The sequence below is a fragment of the Micrasema longulum genome, unplaced genomic scaffold (assembly GCF_059751315.1).
Source record: "Micrasema longulum isolate JH-2025_06_02 unplaced genomic scaffold, ASM5975131v1 h1tg000402l, whole genome shotgun sequence".
NCBI lineage: Eukaryota > Metazoa > Arthropoda > Insecta > Trichoptera > Brachycentridae > Micrasema > Micrasema longulum.
In genome coordinates, this window is record NW_028277602.1 from 1,062,344 (window position 1) to 1,081,669 (window position 19,326).

Sequence of the window (19,326 nt, forward strand, 5' to 3'; positions counted from 1 at the left end):
ACGATCGGGTTCCGGGTTCGATTCCCGTTGAGAATACAAGAATTAATTTTTAAAAGTTTAAAGCGCGGGTGTAAACAAAATACCAACACAGAATAGAATAACTTGTGACTAAGGAAAGATAAAACGTTTTTTTAGAGCATATTTCTGTGGCTTGGATTTAAAAGTGGATAAAAAGTATCAGGTTTCCTTTATTTTCTAGCCAACATTTTTTAGATGGCCGATTTCAAGTTAAGTTAATTTATTTTATATACACACACATATGAGTGTAAATTTTTATTTTTTATTTTTATACCTTATCAATTATATCAAACCATTCATTATAATGACACAGAAATGGCTCAAAAAATGCTCTTCTGTAATATTGCAAATTATGGCATTGGCCCTTGTAGATCCAATCCAGAGATTTATCGTTTGTTCAACCACCAAATATAATACATTTACAGATAAAAAACAATACATACAGCCCAAGCATAACAGAATTTGTTCAAAAGGCTGTATCACTCACATATTATCATCATCATACCCTTGTCCAAATCCAATGGTGCATAGTACATAGCATAACTTCTCATTTATTTTCTTTTCTCTCATTCATTTATTCCTGGCTCGTATTTTTTTTGTTCATCTTCAAGTATATTGGAGAAGAACATTTATCCCCGATTTACTATGATTCTAAACTTTTTGAGTAAGTACTTTAATTAAATGAGGCATGGCTGAACAAGGTGTGCATTTTCACAGATACATCAAACGCCAAATTAGAGAGTCATGTAGATTGCCAAAATGGCAGAGGGACAGGAAAGCTCGAAAAAAATAACTATCACGGTTAAAACACTGAAAGAAAAACAAACTTTCGAAATTGAGGAGGATGCTGATATTAAACGGGTACGTTTTAAATCCACTGAATGTATACTGGAGACGTACATTCATAGATTTTCTTCAGACGCCATGCATGACGACACTTGGCAATGACTGTAGGCTAGGTTCAATCGTTATCATTTTAATTATATGAAATTCATGTTTTTAGTTAAAAGAAGTGGTTTTGGAGAAGTTTTCTGCTGAACCAGACCAATTATGCTTGATATTCGCCGGTAAAATATTGAAAGATAGTGAAACTCTCCGGACACAAAACATCAAAGATGGATCTACAGTTCATCTTGTTATCAAAACTCCTCCAAGGCCAGAACCCGAGAGCGGCCCTCGAAGACCCCCAGGTATTTATAATATGTGTAGTATTTATTTGTCCATTGGTAAAAAATGTTGGAAAATGCATTGGATTAAAAATGAGTAACTGAAATTTGCACTGTCAAATGAATAGAAGAATCTGGAAAGATTTCATAATGTTCTGGATTATTAAGTAATTTGTTTGTTCATCGGTTAGTTTAATATTGGTCTTGTGCACACAAACAATTGAAAATTGTGTATTTCTTAAATATTTTTGGTAAGTGAAAATGTAAATAATTATCTATTTAAACAAAATAATTTTCACGATCTTTTTATAAATTAAGTTTTGCTTTATCAACACAATTTGTAGTAAGCTTAGTTCGTTTCTCTTGAATTCACGTTGTAAATAAATATAGGCCTTTGTTATAATTTATTTTTTAAACCTCAGAAATTTGCAACGCTTTTGTTCTATGAATTGTGTCTCTACAGGCATAGCGCATCATTACTCTGAGGTATTAACACTGTATGATACATATTAATAAGTTAGAGTTAAATTTTAAATGTGGTTAGTAACTATAATTTCTTTAAGTTATTTTCTATGTAATTTTATCAAATAGCCTTGAAAATGGATTTTTGTAACTGAATTTAATTCAAGTGAATTAATACAGCTTTTGCCACCATTCATGCAATTGCAATATGGTCTGTCACGAGGAAGTATGACAATATCCGACATCAGCCTTCCATATAATTTGCCAAACTCACAATAAAGGGGGCAGTGAAAATTTATTTATTTATTTATACATACATTTCATATTTTAAGAAATGGCACAAAAAACACTGACAAATTCTGCTTGTACTAGGAGTTGGCTCAGTATATGAAGGGTCGGCAAGCCAGAAATATTAGCATGCCTAATGTTGCTATCGGTTCCTATATGGGCAAATGCCGGTTTTAAGAAACTGATTTGTTGCGGCAAATATGGTTATAGAATATGTTCCCAATAAATAAAAATAAACAATATTTTGAGTTTGTCCAAATTTTTGTAGACAAGGACTGGATTCAACTCCCTGGGGAGCTGTTTATATTAACATATTACAACAGAGATGAAGAGACTTCCATATTACCTTCTCTTAAATGTTCTTCATCTCTGTTGTAATATGTTAAAATAAAAATAATATTAAAGAAATAGAAAAACAGTTATAGCCCAAAAAATGTAAAAATATGTATACAATTAACGTTAAAATAAAAATATTTATAGATATGAAATATGATTCAATGGAATTGTATAATATTTAAATTACTATCCTTAATAAATTCTCAGATTCCTTACTTCCAATGTCTGTCAACCTTGTAATTCACTTTTGCAATTATTATTATGGATAACTTATATAGCGCCATTTTCGTAATAAAATACCTCAAGGGCGCAATACTAATGATTTATCAGATTTCCAAACACACGGAATCAGGTTATATAGTTAAGGGACGTTGTATAGAAATGATTTTTGGAATACCGCTGGACGTGGTATTGGAATCACCAAATCGTTTCTTTCTGTACTTCTGGTTGAGTGCGCATGCGCGTGCAGTTCTCACAATCGCCTGAGTGCTATTTTTGTGAATGTCAAGTATGACTTTGGAGTAGAAGAGTTAAATTCCATTAAAATCCAGGCTTATTAAATTTTAATATGAGCAAAACCGATAGGAAGACCCTCGATCTTTAAAACAGTTTTCGAGTATGTGAAGTAAATACTTTCACTGTTGACTTTTGTGTGTAAGTAATCACTTAAACTGGCCAATGACAGGCCATAAGCCCTCTAAATGCTTAGACTTCCATATTCCCTCAAAGATGTTTTACTCTCTCAGTTTCAATAAATGTCTGTTTTGATAACTCCAATCTACATCTACAAATATTTGGACACATACTCAAAATATTGTCAATTTAAATAACTTTATAATCTCAATTAAAGAAAAACAAATTATATTGTAAAAAAATAAATATAAAACAACTTTTTTCCAACCACTTATTTTTTATTTTTCTACTGACCTACAACCTACTCAAAGCTACATAAGCTTCTTTATCAAGCTATACTTAACAAATTAATTCTATACTATTTTATTTTTACAGTGATTACTAAATATTACATCGTTACATATGGAGCTAATAAGTCAAGTCTTTTTGGCATGTAGTTCTTTTAAAGGGGGGGAAGTGTAAAGTGAGATGGATATGATCTTTAAAACTAGACAGGAGTGGACTAAAGGAAATATTGTTTATTTGGTTGTTTATTTTTTTTTCTAATTAAGAATATCTTTTTTAATTCCTAAGATTTCCAAGTTGAATTTAATATTTAATTTTCAACATGAAGAACTTTTAATCCAATGTCTTTATTAAAACTAGGTATTATTTAGTTAAGTTATAAGTGTTCTTTTGCGCTATTATTAAAGTTTTTTTAGTTTTTCCAATGTTGATTGAATTGCAATCCTTACAATTAAATTGGTATATGCCAGATTTATTATATTTAGGGACATTATCTTTGTTTTTTTTTTTAATGTTCCTATATTATTAATTGTGCAGAATGCAGGTTGAATGTTTGATGGTAGGGAATTAGAAAAGTTTTAAAGAGCGTATCCATCTCACTCCACACCTCCCATATTTACAAGAACATGACAAAAAGACTTGACTTATTAGCTCCATATGTTTAGATTTAATATTTAATAAACACTGTTAAATTAAAATATGATAAGATTCATTTAGAAAATTATACCTTGATAAATAAGCTTATTGGTAGAAGAAAAAAAATATGTGGTCAAAAACAAATTTGTTTTATATTTATTTTATTATAATGAATAACCACAAAGTAAGTGCTTCAAATATAAATTTTATATTAGTAACATCAATTTAAATAACTATTATTATTTTTAAAAGTTACTTAACTCTGGCGGGCCCTAGTTACACTCACCAGGTGGAAGAGTTGAGGAAACGAATTTAAAGCAGCCAATGACAGGTCATAAGCCCTGTATTACAATTTCCTCCTTTGTTGCAATAAATGACAATCATCATTAAAATTCATTTGACAATGTATGATCAAGTGTACCTAAATTATGACTCTACTTTTAATTGACTCTTATATTGTAGATATTGTAGATAAGAAATAAAACAATAAAAATATATTGTAGATAAGAAATAAAACAAAACTACTTGTCACCATTTTTCTATTCTATTTCAGTGCCAAGTGGCATTTAGTTTTTTATTCAATAATTTATACGATTGCATACAATATGGATTTCATCATTCTGTTTCTATGAAAATATTTTTTTTATTGATATTTTAACTTACCATAACAATTGTATCTTTCATCTTGTCACAATAGAAATGATTGAGATAAACATCACACTAGCAAAAGTGTACAATTTTGCCATAGATCTTAATTGAATTTTTTGTAAAAAAGCTGATAGATTATTTCGGTATAGGCTTCTACTTTTTTAAATTTTGTTCAATTAGCTGCAACATCCCATTTCCACAAAAAACACTTGAATAAATGGTTGATTATTTTATTTATATTGTGTTATTTTTCTGCTTATGTAATCGGTATTTAATTAATTACTATTTCTGTAAATTAACCTTCCAGGGAAAAAGTTCACTATGTAGCTATCTATAAATAATGTTTTTATGCATTATTATTACTAAAATATGTACATTTTTTATAGCTGACATCAGTGCAACACCATTTGGATTAAACTCTCTTGGAGGACTCGCAGGATTAGAAAATATGGGGCTTGGGCAAGGTTCCTTTATGGATATACAGGTAACAGCTAACCTATTATTATTACTATATTTGGTTAATTTATATGGTGCCATTTTTGTGAAAATCACCTCAAGGGTGCTGTATAGGGTGTCCCAGAAAAATTAAAGTTTTATTCTTTCAATGCATACCCTTTAATTTTGTTTGAATGATGTCAAAACACTTATAAATAAAATTTCACGTAAATTGAATCACGGCAACCCGTGCCAACTTCCATCGGAACTTGTCAGAACTTACATAGTACGGCGCGCGCGAACTAAGTGTTAATGTGCTTATTATATCGTGTTTGTTTTTATTAGTGAACGCGTTGTTTTCGTTGTGTCAACATGTCTGTGGAGTTACGCAGTTCTAAAAAGGAAATATTTTTGGTTCGAGATATAAAACATCAAATTACAGGTTCTAAACTTCCCTCTAATGGACAAGTGCTGGCGGTTTTATTTTATAATATTCGCAAAGTCAATTTAAGCGTCGATTAAAGTGCAAATCTTACTATTCGTGAGTGCATTATTTATTGGGAAAAGGCACGTATACCGACTAAATCTTTACCTAACTGTGTCAAGAATCTTGTAGCCTTATACCAAGATTGGAGAAATTTGCAAAAATATGCAAACAAAACTCAAGATGTGTTTGAGCAGCATCGACAAGAGTTTGTTACAAATACAAAAAAAATATTTGATATTGCACATGCCGATGCGCTTGAATTAATAAAGATAAATGAAGATAAGATTTTCTTACAAAAGCAGAGAGAGCCAGGACGACCTGGTCATTTAGCTGGAGTGGACAAAAAATTGACAGAAAAGGAGGAAAAGGCGAGTCTTAGAAATATCCAGGAGCAAAAGCAGCTGGCCACTTATTTGGCATCCATAACACCCTCTACGTCTTCTCATGAGCCATTACAAGAAACTTCATCTTCTGATTCTGAAGTAACGGACTTACAAGAAGATTTGTCCATTCCAATTGAGAGGAAACAGCCCGATACTATTAAAACTTCTGTGAAGAAAAATTTTGTTACTCCGAAACTGGTGGCGGCATTAGACAGGTGTCAGTTAACTATGAGAGATTCTGTCTTTATTATTGAAGCACTTGGCCACAACACTGACGAATTTCCTATAAGCAAGTCCTCCATCCAAAGAATTCGTACAGAAAAGCGAAAACAGCGCGCAGAAGCTGTAAAACTTAATTTTCAAAACGATGTACCAGATACTGTAACTGTCCACTGGGATGGAAAACTGTTGCCGGCTTTAGATGTACGCAAATCTAAAGAGGAACGTCTACCAATCGTTATTTCATACGATAATAAAGAACAACTTATTGCTGTGCCAAAATTAGAAAACTCATCGGGAAGCGAACAGGCACAAGCATTTTGGAATACTATTGTTGACTGGAATCTTGAAGATAAATCACAGATCCTCTGTTGTGATACTACTGCTTCTAACATAGGCCGAAATTGAACAGAGAAATGTTGATTTTTGCTTGCCGCCATCACATCTACGAATTGGTACTAAAAGCTGTGTTCGAGGCCAAAATCAGCCAAGTCACTACAAGTCCCGATATCCCTTTATTCAAAAATTTTCGATCAAACTGGAAAAACATCAATGTAGAGAAGATACAAAGCTACAAAGAAACGCTATTACGTCTGAACGATTCTAAAATTGATGAACTTTTAGAGTATTACAGAACTGAATTGACCATAGAAATTGTAAGAGATAACTATCGAGAGTTAATAGAGCTCTGCATAATATTTCTTCTCGGAGATAAAGTTAATGAATTTAAAATTCGGCTTCCAGGCGCCATGCACCAAGCAAAATGGATGGCGAGAGCTATTTATTCATTAAAAATATCGTTGTTTAGCTCTCAATTCAAAATGTCAAATAAGGACAAAACAGCTCTATTAGACGTCTGCCTGTTAATCGCGACATCCTATGTCAAGCCTTGGCTGCAATGCACTTTAGCGGTAAAAGCTCCCTACCAGGACTTGTGCTTTTTGAAGGCTGTGAAGGCATACGAAATGGTCGACAAAACTATAACAAAAGCAGCTATACAGAAGTTTTGCCAGCATTTGTGGTATTTAGCAGACGAAGTGTCTATCTTGTCTCTATTTGACGATGATATTAACCAAGAAAGTAAGGTAAAAATAGTTGCTAATTTGGCCAAAGAAAATCCATCGGTCCACAAACGCTACATTCCATCGAGAGAAGAACTTAGCGGGCCTCTTTTCGAAAAAAACATCGATGACTTTGTTTCCATGAACAGCAGATCCTTTTTCAGGCGACTCATAATTGATGACAGTTTTCTCATGGAGTGTCCTACTTCGTGGCTTGCTAATGCTTCGTTTCAACACGCTAAAATGAAGGTGCAGTCACTGAAAGCAGTTAATGATATGGCTGAAAGAGCTGTTAAGTTGATGCAAGACTTTCATGGCTTAATCACAGTGGACGAGGAACAAAAACAATATTTATTACGTTGCGTACAAGAACACAGAAAAGTATATCCTGACTGTAAAAAACAAACCTTAAAAAGAAAATTTAATTAATAATGTTCTTTAAATAATTAATATGTATAATACATAATAAATATGATACAATAATCAAAGTACCATTGTTTTATTTACAAAATAAATATTAAGTTAAAATATTCCCCTATGGTTTCCATACAAACTTTTATATTCAAAGTTTGACATAAAGTCGGTACGGGCTATCGCTATCCGATTTCAATAATATTTATTATTTCAGTTATTAAGGTCAAATGGAACAAAATAAGAGGGTATACGTGTCTCAATCTATAAAAAAAAATGCCCTTATAGTCTGGGACACCCTAGCGCTATACAATAAATAAATATCACAGCACGTCTTGCAGCTACAGAGCGCATGGACAGCTGGGATTCTAGTTCCTCGTCTCCAATTATGATATATAGGAGCTAGATTACAGCACGTCTTGAAGCTCCAAAGCGCATGGGCGAGTGAAATTCTAGCAACTTTAAATTATTAATAAATTTACAAAACTAAACATTGAGCATGATAAAAAGTAAACAATAAAAGAACTAAACAGATAAAGCACCGTTTCAACTCTATGGATTGTTATCCACAGAGTTGAAACTTTAAACAAATAAAAATATCCTTAGGCCAGCTTTTGTAGATTTTTGGTAGTTACTGTCCCACGTGTGGCTAACAGGGTGTTTGCTAATTCCTGGAAGGTGTTTGATATTAGACAAATGTGTGTATGAGGTTTAAGGATTGACGTATCATTTTGTATGTTATTAAAAAGAAGATCTTTAATATATAAGTTTGGGAAAAAGTAATTTCATATTTTTCGCTTTATTTCAATGTTTTATAAAAAGTGTTACAATCATCCTAATAAAATATGCTGTTGGTCCCAAGCATGCCCAAGGGGAATGCAGTGGGATAGAGCCATGGATAACTACCATACTCCCTCGTGTAATTGAAATGAGGATGTTCAGTGTTAGGGGAATTTGGATATAAAAAAATAAAATTCTTACGCGCTGTAAAAATTATAGCATTAAATTGTACGGCGAAGTTTCTTAAAAATGTATGAAAATAATAATAATTATTATGCATATTAATAAATTTAATAAACAACGTCACTAGTTTTTTTAAATCAACTAATTATGGAGTATTTGTGATAGATTTCTGGTTTACGGGAAGCCGATTCACCAATCAGCAGAACTCACCAAAAAGAATTTGTGATGTCACACGTGGAGTATTTTCAAAATTACAAAACTTTTTTTTGCTTAGTTTAATAGTCTATTAACAAATAAATAAAAAACCACTTCTAAGAACTTCCTCATTGCCTTGAGACAAAATACCCGCCCTTATATGTTTATAAACTGTATATTATACCACGACGTCTGTCATCATTCTTATATTCATTGATACAGTTATTTTTGAACTGCATAAATTGGAAATCCACCATCAAGCAAACAATTACCGCCTATGCTTTGCTGTGCTTTAAAGTAAATCTATCAGAATCATAGAAGATACTATGCCGTAGCCGTGTGATTTCTTTTCCGGTTTCTTTTTGTTGTAAAATCAAAAGGCCTTATGGTTGATAGTTGCGTATATTTAAAAGTGTTATTGGCTTTCCATGTTAATAAAAAATACAAATGATTCTTGGTCGAGATTACAGATGAATGAATAGTTTCACTTTCATTCTCTACCCTGAGATAGACTTGAAGTTGAATGTAGTTATGCAGAAAACATCCACAATTTTGAAAAAACTATATATTGGTGTTATTGGGTGCAGTAAGATCAATTCTATGTTCTGCTAAAAACGGCCATGCTGCTTTCATAAACTGTTATAATCACCTTCCGAAAATAGTGTTGATCACTAAAACGGCAATTCTCCACTTGCAGAAAACACCTGGCAAAACACCTTTAAGGTGACACACCAATAAAATTATTTAAAAAACACCCACAGCTCTACAAAAATCTAGTGGTATAGATGCTTATGGGAAGATTAATGCGCCTAGAAATCTAGTTCTCTTAAATAAATTAAAATGGATGAATACTTAGTAATTTCATTTTTTAAATTTAAATACCAAGTATGTTAAAAAAAATGGTTTTAATATAGAATGTCGCCTCATGCATTCAAAGTTTGAATGAGATATCATTCAATATCATATCTGGCTGTTTTCTGCAAAAAAACATAAGTTGTGTGGCTAGCCAGACCACATTGTGCATTTTGTAATATAAATAAATACAGACGTACATAAATTAATTATAAATATAAATACGTAGTGTTTAAAACTGTCTGAACATTTTGTTAATTATCTCTGTTTATTATGCTAGTCTTCTTTGTTTATTCTCAAATGTAAAAATATTTATAAAAAAAAGTATATTGTTAAGTGTTCTCGGCACGGGCAACCCCAGTAGGTCACATTATTTTTATTATTAATTATACCGTGTAAGAGAAAAAATATGAATAAACAAAAAAAAAACATAAAAACCACCAAAACTCCTTTAGCGCATAATTAAATTGTTTTAAAAGTTATTGTAACAAATGAATTAAGTGATTCTTCACAATTAAGTATCCTAATATGAAAAAAATATAATATGTTTAATACATAATGACACACACATATTAAAGTTTTATGGGGCTGGCTGTTTTCTGCAAAATGCACATCTTAGGTTGTGTGGTCAGCCAGACTTTAAAAATCATTGAAACTGGTCAAATACATAATAAAATTATTTTTTCTATAGTAAAAAAAAAAATGTTTGCATTATTTATCATTTGTAAACGTAAAAATCATTTCAACTGTTGTGTAGATTGAGTTATTCACTCTTTTCATAAAAGTGCTATTATCTCAGTTTTACTTTTCTATGGCTGGCTGCTTTCTGCATAACTGAGTTCAATTGTAAATCGAGTCACCTTGATATTGATTTATTATCATGACAATACCAACGCAGTGTCTTGCTATTATGTATATGTTATACATTGATATTTCTCTTAATACTTCAATATTAATATATTTAAATTGTAGGCCCGTATGCAATCGGAATTATTATCTAACCCTGACATGCTGAGACAGGTGTTAGATAATCCTCTGGTACAACAAATGATGAATGATCCGGAGAACATGCGTAGTCTGATCACCTCACATCCGCAGATGCAAGACCTTATATCTGTAAGTCTAATATTTTTATTACTTTGATCCAAAACAAAAACATCTGCCTCTCTCACAATTTTAAGACAATGTACTTAATCTTGATTTATATTATGTTCATTTTGTTGATCGAGGGGACTATTTTGCTTTTTTTCATCTCACAACAACTAAGCAAATGATAAATTAAATATTTAAATTAGGTATCAGCAATACAAATATATGTAAATACAAATTGAATCTGTACAGTAAAATGAAAATTCTGGATAATTTAGCTATATGCTTGATTGAATTATATTTATCAGTAAATTCTTGCTTTATTTTAAAGTATATTGTACGTTATATGAAATTTTTTGCTGCATTTCATAATTAAACTGAATCCTCTTTTAATACTTGTAAAAACTTTTGTCGTTTGGATTTTGAAATTTGAATATTGTATTGAAGATTTAAATCTAAAGATACAGGTACATAGCATCTTAAGATACAAAATCATAGCTTAATTTGATGTTTGTCGTAACATTAGCATCCATTTTCCATTATCCACCTTACCATGTTTGCATTATTTATTTTTTATTTAAGATTGATCGATGGTGTATACTAATCATATTTTGTAATAAATACATACTGGTATCATGTTTTTAATATGTTTACAGCGTAATCCCGAAATAAACCGTATGCTAAATAATCCAGAATTGCTACGACAAACTATGGAATTAGCTCGGAATCCAGCTATGCTACAAGAACTCATGCGCTCTCATGATCGTGCAATGTCTAATTTGGAGAGCATACCAGGTATGTTTGTTTTATATATTTAATTTCAATATTTTTCTCAAGTCTCTGCTCCAAGGCCATGCAAGTAATCTTAGCATTTTTTTCCGACCTCCAAAAATTTAGCCAACTGCACCTTTTTGTAATCTGATATTCCAGTGAACAGCGATGATACAGGAGATAAAATTATGACTTTAGTTTAGTGAATAGTTGGATGAAAAAATATATATTTGACATGTTTTGTTCATTTAATTAATTTTTATCCTAAAGGGAAATTTGATTTGTTGAAGAATTTAGCAATTTTATCTATTGTATGTACAGCATGGCCGCCTCTGTGTCAAATGGTCAGCACATTTGCCTACCATGCGAAAGATATCAGGTCCGCTTCCCGACAGGGTGGGTTGACATGAAATATTTATTTAAAAGGATATTTTAACACCAAAATATTTTATGGTCCCTGGCATCTGAAGCGTAAGACTTACCTTACTGCGATTAGTGTAGCAGTGCAGTGTTCTATGCACCATTAGGTTTGAAAACGGAATAATGTAAAAGTGCATGTGCAATATTGTGTACTTATTGCAGGCGGTTACAACGCCCTACAGAGGATGTACAGAGACATACAAGAGCCAATGTTGGCAGCTGCCAGCAGTTTTGCTGGAAATCCATTTTCTGGTTTAGTTGATAATTCTGGTGAGTTCTTACTGCTGTTTATTATGACAAAATAGATCAACTGTTTAAACGTCTGTGTATTACTAGTCGTGAGTTTGTTTGTAGATGGCACCAACCCACAGCAAGGCAGCGAGAACCGAGAACCGCTCCCCAACCCATGGGGGGCGCAGGGCGGCGGCGGGGGCGGGGGCGCTCCCCCGGGGCTGCTCAACACCCCGGGCATGCAGTCACTGCTGCAGCAGATGTCGGAGAACCCTCGCCTCATGCAGTCAATGCTAAGCGCCCCCTACACGCAGTCCATGCTGCAAGCCTTTCAGGCTGACCCCAACATGGCCACACAGATCATCAACCAGGTTCCTATTAAATTATTCATATCAATCCTAATGTATTCATGTGAAGGATAGAAATAATTTCAAACTTGGTTATAACGATCACGGAAATAGCGAGATCTCAGATGAGGAGGAAACATTCCTTGATATTTTAGTTTATGGTTTTTTCCATACATTTACTAACTTTTATAACGATCTGCTTCTCGGACATACCGAACAAAAATAAAATATTGTCGACAGTTAAGCAAAAATTCTTCAATCCTTTCAAAACATAATTTTCGAACTAATATCCAAGTAATAAAATCCAAACGGGCTCCAATAACGTTTATGATACTATATAACTGTCTAAGTACCTAATTGGTGTTTTTGCCGACAACATTGACAAAATATCACATATGGTTGAAATTGTTTGTAAAAAATTCTAGCCTTGTGAACACGTTAGTTCCTGCTCGGCACCACATTACAATTTACAACTTTGGGTTTTTATAATGTTTTTCAGATTTTTTAATGTTTTATAGTCAATGGATAATAAACGTTACGAGTGTTATCAGTTGAAAACTAACCCTCGAATTATAAACACTTACAAGGAAGTGTCTCAATTTGTAAAAAAGTTATTTGTGAAATAGAATGTAGCATGAAAAATGTTGAAGTTAGTAAAAAGTTATCTCTATCCTTATCCACAGTGTAAACATTGTGAAAAAATATGAATGTTTATTTATCTGCATTTGTAATTTAGAAAGTGGTATCTTTGTTAGCATTTATTATGATTTTTTTTTAACAGTTTTATTTTTTATCTGTATGCATTATACATATATCAATTTGTTTCCTTGGTGACAATATGCAATGACGATTAGATTTTTAAAAAGCCTATCTCGGGTATAACGAGTAATGCTTATCATGAGCAAATTCGATCGGTCCCATCTTCTTTGTAATAACCAAGTTTGATGAGTTCCAATGCTGTCAAAATTTGATCTCATTTGAGGGTCAGATATTAAAAACATCACATTGCATCATTCCAATAGAAGCAAGAAATATCACTGAAGATTAAACTGTTAATTCTACACGGATAGTTAGGTAAATATCTAAGGTATACAATGAAATTGAAATTTTTAAAATCCTATGAAAAATAAATGCAGGGACTTACTTAAAAACTTGCAAAATGCCTTTTCTGTCATGCTCCAAGCACCTGTTATTTTATTAAGAAATCTTTTCATAATCCCAGATAAAATAAGCTAAATAATGCTCTAAATCTCTTAAAATCACTTCAATGTAATTAAATTTTCATTGGGATTCAGTAAAATTTCGGGAATATGTTGAAACGCTAGAATTGCCTGTGTCCATAGAAATTTATTTTTTGCAAATTAAAAAAAAATTCTAACAATATTTGTCAGTTCAGAGAAATACTTTGAGCTGAACGCACATAGGCGGGTTGTGGGACTGTGTAAGTAAAATTAAATATCTAGCGCCGGGGGCCGGCTAGTTCGTATCTTTGGCCCTAAGAGATTGTATGGTAAAATCATTTATGATAGGAGGTTCATGCAAAATGTTGAGATAAGCATTATCGGCAAAATAAAGAAACCTGAAAAGATGCATGAATGTAGGAAAAACTAGGTCTGTATGTAAAAATAGAGTGGTGCGGCATTTATTTTATTATCTCTATCTACCTTCTCGAAGAAATTACATGAGTCTTCTATTGTTATTGTTGTAATGAGGGAATGACGAAAGAATAATGTTTTTTTTTCCTTCAGAATCCCATGTTTGCTGGAAATCCACAACTACAAGAGAGTGTACGTTCAATGATGCCCCAGTTTCTATCCCAGCTACAGAATCCGGAAATTTCACAAATGATGACAAATCCTCAGGTTAGTGTAAAATTTTACTTTTCAATATCGGAATTGATCCAGTCGTAAACAAAATATTTTTTAATTCAAGGTTTGTAAGTGAAAATTCTTGATGGAAATTCATTGTAATTTATTATATAAATAAAAGACCAGTGGTACTTTAATCCACAAACTTGGGAAAAACAAGTTTATAATGGATTCATTGTTTTCGCGACATCTCCGAGACAGGCATCTTATTAAAGTATCACTCGTCTTTTATTTCTATAATAAAATATGTTTAGTTATAAAATAAATTGCTGATTCTTTAATTGTTGTGTTAAATACAAACCTTACCATGAGGAATGTTCCTCTATTTTGTGGCCTGGCCCTGAAACACCAAGTATTAAAAAAAATAAATTATGCCTGATAAAATGTTTATATATTTTTATTTATTAAATACTTCTTATAATCGGAATACATTACATAATTGAATTAATCATGTATTTCTCACTGGGAAAACCCGTGCCAAGGAATATATTTTAATTAAGTTTTAATTATTTTAAATCTCTAAATACAAACTATAATTACTTTGGCGGACTTATTGCTAAAGACAATCTCTTCCAGCAAACCAAAATACAGACTGGTCAAAAGAAGAGTAAATTGGTCAAAATTTACACAAAAAATAGATTTTGACTAGTCTTTTTACTTACACAATAAATAATTGATTTAAAATTTAAATACATTGTTACAAATCTCAACTAAATGTATGTAATATTTTGAGTTTGTCCAAATTTTTGTAGACAAGAACTGGATTCAACTCCCTGGGGAGCTGTTTATATTAACATATTATAACAGAGATGAAGGACATTTAAGAGAAGGTAATATAGAAGTCTAGGCATCTACAGGGCTTATGACCTGTCAATGGCTGGTTTAAGTGGCCACTTTACACACTGTGTAACATTTACCATTCTGCCTGTATTTGAACATCTATATTCCTTCAATTCTTTCATCTGTTGATGTTTGTGAAGTTAAAGAGCTAAAACCTTTATTTATGCGGGTGAGATTCATCCAATTGAATTATTTCACCTACATACTAGATAATATTATTTTTTCAATTTCTATACTTCTTCATGGACCAGGTAATTTATCAACAATATTTTGAGTTTGTCCAAATTTTTGTAGACAAGAACTGGATTCCAATTGGAAATATAGGCAGAATGGTGAATGTTACACAGTGTGTAAAGTGGCCACTTAAACCAGCCATTGACAGGTCATAAGCCCTGTAGATGCCTAGACTTCTATATTACCTTCTCTTAAACGTTCTTCATCTCTGTTGTAATATGTTAATAAATGTAAGTAGATTGGATTATTGGGTGACCATAGTTTCAAGGTTAGTTGGACTTCCATTTATCAATATATATTTTTGCTTGTATTTGGAGTATTTTGTAAATTTTTATTTTGAATTTTCTTTCGGGTATTAAAAAAAAATATATGTTTTGAATCTTGAAATAGTATTGTATACTGTCCCAAACATATTTTGGCAGACTATTAAAGGATGTAGGTCCAAGATGTAAAAAGGAACATTGATCATATATTATGATTTACATATACAATGACATTGGGATTTTCAGTTAAAATTTGTTCAAGAATGGAGTAAATGATCCTAATAGAAAAAAAGTAATGTAAAAATAACAGTGTGTTTCACATGTCTTGTTTGTGTTCTTTTCAGGCCCTAAATGCACTGCTCCAGATTCAGCAGGGGGTGGAACAGCTGAGGACTGCCGTGCCAGGGCTGGGAGGAGCCCTAGGTCTTGGGGCTACCGTGCCCCCGCCAGTCCCTCCCACCAACACCTCCACCACCACTACGGCCCCAACACCCAACAACCCTGATATATTCTCACAGGTAAATACCACCAACGAGACTTGCTGATGATTTGATACAGCACCATTGAAAATTAGATAAAAATATAAATTATTGAGCAGTGATAGTACATAGGATCATAAAACAGTGCATGGTAAACCATGTCACATCTGAATCACGCTGATGCATTGCCATACAAATATTTCCGTCAATAAATGTTTTTCATCACCCCAGTTTTGTGTTTAATTTCATTTGATGTGTCATAAAGTTACAAAGTAAGATTGACATAAAAACGGTACTGCGGGCTAGGTGTGCTGAAACTAAAGAATAAAAGCAGGTAATCATCAAATAAAGGTTGAACTATCGTCTCAAACTAAATTTGAAATGGGTGCAGTGTAATTGACATTTTTGTGTTTTAAAGTTTTTTGTCGGCCTCGTGGTGTAATGGTCAGGGCGTTTGCCTACCATTCAAGGGGTCTCGTGTTCGATTCCCGACATGGTTGGCATGAAATATGTATTTAAAAGGGTGTTTTCACACTAGAATATTTCATAGTCCCTGAAGCGTAAGATTGATCATCTTACCTTCATGTAACAAAAAATTGTCAAGATACGCTGCGATTGGTGTACCAATGCAGTGCCCTATGTACCATTAGGTGCGGAAAGGGAATGATGATGATGTTTTAAAAGCTATTTTGAAACATTTTTCAATCAAACATTCTTAGTGACGTTTTCCTAGTGATAATGCGCACTGTAACACATTCTAACTATGGACATTTTATTATCTAATCCCCTCTAGGGTTAGTTTTTATTAAATCTTCGTACATTTTCTGAACAAAATTTTATAATGACCATTTTACTGAATTGTTCCTGCAGTTGACATGTTTAGGAAGAATAAAACTTTATATCAATAAATTATGATGCAGAATGTTTATAAATGTTGATATAGACTCAGGCTGGAGAAAACAAGATTACATCTAAACCTAATGAAATCATTTAAAAATAAGTAAAAATATTCATAATCCCCAATTATGACAGTTTTTACAATCGCTATTTCTTTGGCAGTATTTACATATTAGTCTAGAACATTAATTTCATGTAATGACATTTTTTTCATACATTTCTCATTTCCTCACTTTGTGTTTCCTTAGTTTTACACTTTTTTTTGTTTCTTTGAAGAATGTAAAAAAGGGGTTTTTGCTGCATTACATGCGCTATTTCAAATTCCCCGTAACCTATACTTTGTTTAAAAACAACCCTATGCATTACATTTTTAATTTAAAAAAATCACAGTGCCAGCAAAATAACAGCAATAAAAAGTTTTACCTTAGTTAAATTGTAGCTGGTACTGTTATATATGATAAATTGCAAAAAAAAATACTCCAAACTTTCTTATTCAGTAATGGTTTGTCATGTGAATGTTGTGTTTTAGTTTATGCAACGCATGGTGTCCTCTATGGGAAATAACGCAGACCCGAATGTCGCCCCCGAGCAACGCTACAGCCAGCAGCTAGAGCAGCTTGCAGCCATGGGATTCATGAACAGGGATGCCAATTTGCAAGGTTATTATTCCATACATCATTGATATGCTTTGAAATAGTGTTATAGTTATCCTTCCAATTGTAAAAAGTAGGTTCATGGACTTTGTAATACATTAAAATAATTAACTCTTTATTTCTCTGGAGTACCATATCCGAATACAATGACATAATCAATAATGTGCAGGTATTTTTATTTTACTACACTAACTAATACATAGTAACATTTTTTTTATTGAATTGATGAACGTTTAGTATGAGTGTGTAGATTTCATTATGCTGTGGTATATTTACAGCTCTGACTGCAACATTCGGTGACATCAACGCTGCGGTGGAGAGACTACTGGCACTTGGACAGCTTTCCTTAAGCTAACACTCTTAATCCAATTTATGAAGTTATAAAACAATCTATTCAATGACCCGGTTTCACTATCAAATCCCACGCAGTATAAATGCGATTTGTCACATGGAAATTTCTTATTGCATCCATTTTTCTGTAATTTTTTGATTGCTCTAATGCTTTTTAAAATTTATTATTGTATCGAAATACGGGCTGATTTATTTATCAATATTAAAGTTAGTAATTTATTAATTACTTTAAAATCGTTTACGCTTTTCGTCGACATTTCATTGGTCAATGGTTACGGTGTTATGTTTTGCATATTACACAATACATTTTTTGTTTGTTTTTTTTATGTTTCCAATGTGTTTTGTGAACCTTTTAATATTATTTTATTTCAAAATATTTTTTTAACTCATCCGATTTCATTAAAATAATTATATTAAAAATATTTTTAAACTCCGCTATCATTCCTTAATATTTTAGATGTTTTTGTACCTATACTATTTGAGGGTAGTCAAATGAGAAATTAACTTCCGAGCGAAGGTATTACTTGATGTCCCTATGTTTATTTTCTTTAGTGCTACAATATGGTGGTTAGTTATTAGACACTGTGGTAAAAGTTCATATTATTTTTAATAATGTATAATTTATAATCATTTAAAACCTAATTTCAATAACGCACTTGTTTGTTGTTTACACATTTTTTCTACATTTATTTATATTTTTGACCAATTTCCCCTTATCTTAAAATAGCCTCGACATACCTTTAAATGTATTTAACTTATTTACTATGAAACATTATTAAAACTGTGTATCTAGCGTTAGAATGAATAATGTCTCTGCAAAATTATCTGTGTTTAATGTGTCTAGTTTTTTAATGTCACTTGGCAATACATAATACCACAGTTCAGAAGTACCATTCCCAGAGTGATATTGGATAGGAAAAAGAAAGTTTGAGCATGCCTGCATTGTTAATGTTTACTTGTGTGCCTAGACTTACTCGGATCAGAGGAATAATTGGATCACACTTGGCCCGTAGGATCTGTGTCCAAGCAGATGGTGTTCTATATAGAAAGCTAATGGTATTTAGGTATTGAAATTGAAAGGTAATCAATCTACTATCATAATTATATGATGAAAATATGAAATTCATGTAAGGAATATTATTTGCTAAATACATCAACTGAAAATTCCTTTAAATGGTTTGTTTTATTAATCCCTTCCTTGCATCATCATTACTGCACTCATCGGTACTCTAATCGCGGGGTATTAGTGATCATTTGTTTTGTAGATAATTTACAAGAAGGCTAGATCAGTCTTACAAAAAACCAGTTAAATATTTTACATCAATCTTGCCAGGAATCGAACCCAGGATTTCGGGTATAGTAGGCAAACAAACTAATGATTCCGCCACTAATCTCCACTTCCTTT

General features: G+C 32.2%; 1 protein-coding gene across 1 annotated transcript; it reads left to right on the forward strand.

The window, feature by feature from the left end:
- The first annotated feature begins 731 nt into the window (after window positions 1-731).
- On the forward strand, window positions 732-19,095 carry Ubqn (ubiquilin). Its single transcript, XM_088225952.1, has 11 exons — window positions 732-879; window positions 1,022-1,208; window positions 4,859-4,956; window positions 10,451-10,594; window positions 11,224-11,362; window positions 11,921-12,028; window positions 12,113-12,360; window positions 14,085-14,198; window positions 15,886-16,059; window positions 17,447-17,576; window positions 17,849-19,095. Exons 1-11 carry the CDS (start codon window positions 778-780, stop codon window positions 17,923-17,925), a joined length of 1,521 nt encoding a protein of 506 aa, XP_088082078.1. The 5' UTR covers window positions 732-777; the 3' UTR covers window positions 17,926-19,095.
- The last annotated feature ends 231 nt before the right edge of the window (window positions 19,096-19,326 follow it).

Bases quoted from the DNA above. Each gene is read 5' to 3' on its own strand.
- Ubqn (XM_088225952.1), top strand. From the start codon at position 778: ATGGCAGAGGGACAGGAAAGCTCGAAAAAAATAACTATCACGGTTAAA. The intron at 10,595-11,223 runs GTAAGTCTAATA...ATATGTTTACAG, and splicing joins AGATGCAAGACCTTATATCT to CGTAATCCCGAAATAAACCG. The intron at 14,199-15,885 runs GTTAGTGTAAAA...TGTTCTTTTCAG, and splicing joins AAATGATGACAAATCCTCAG to GCCCTAAATGCACTGCTCCA.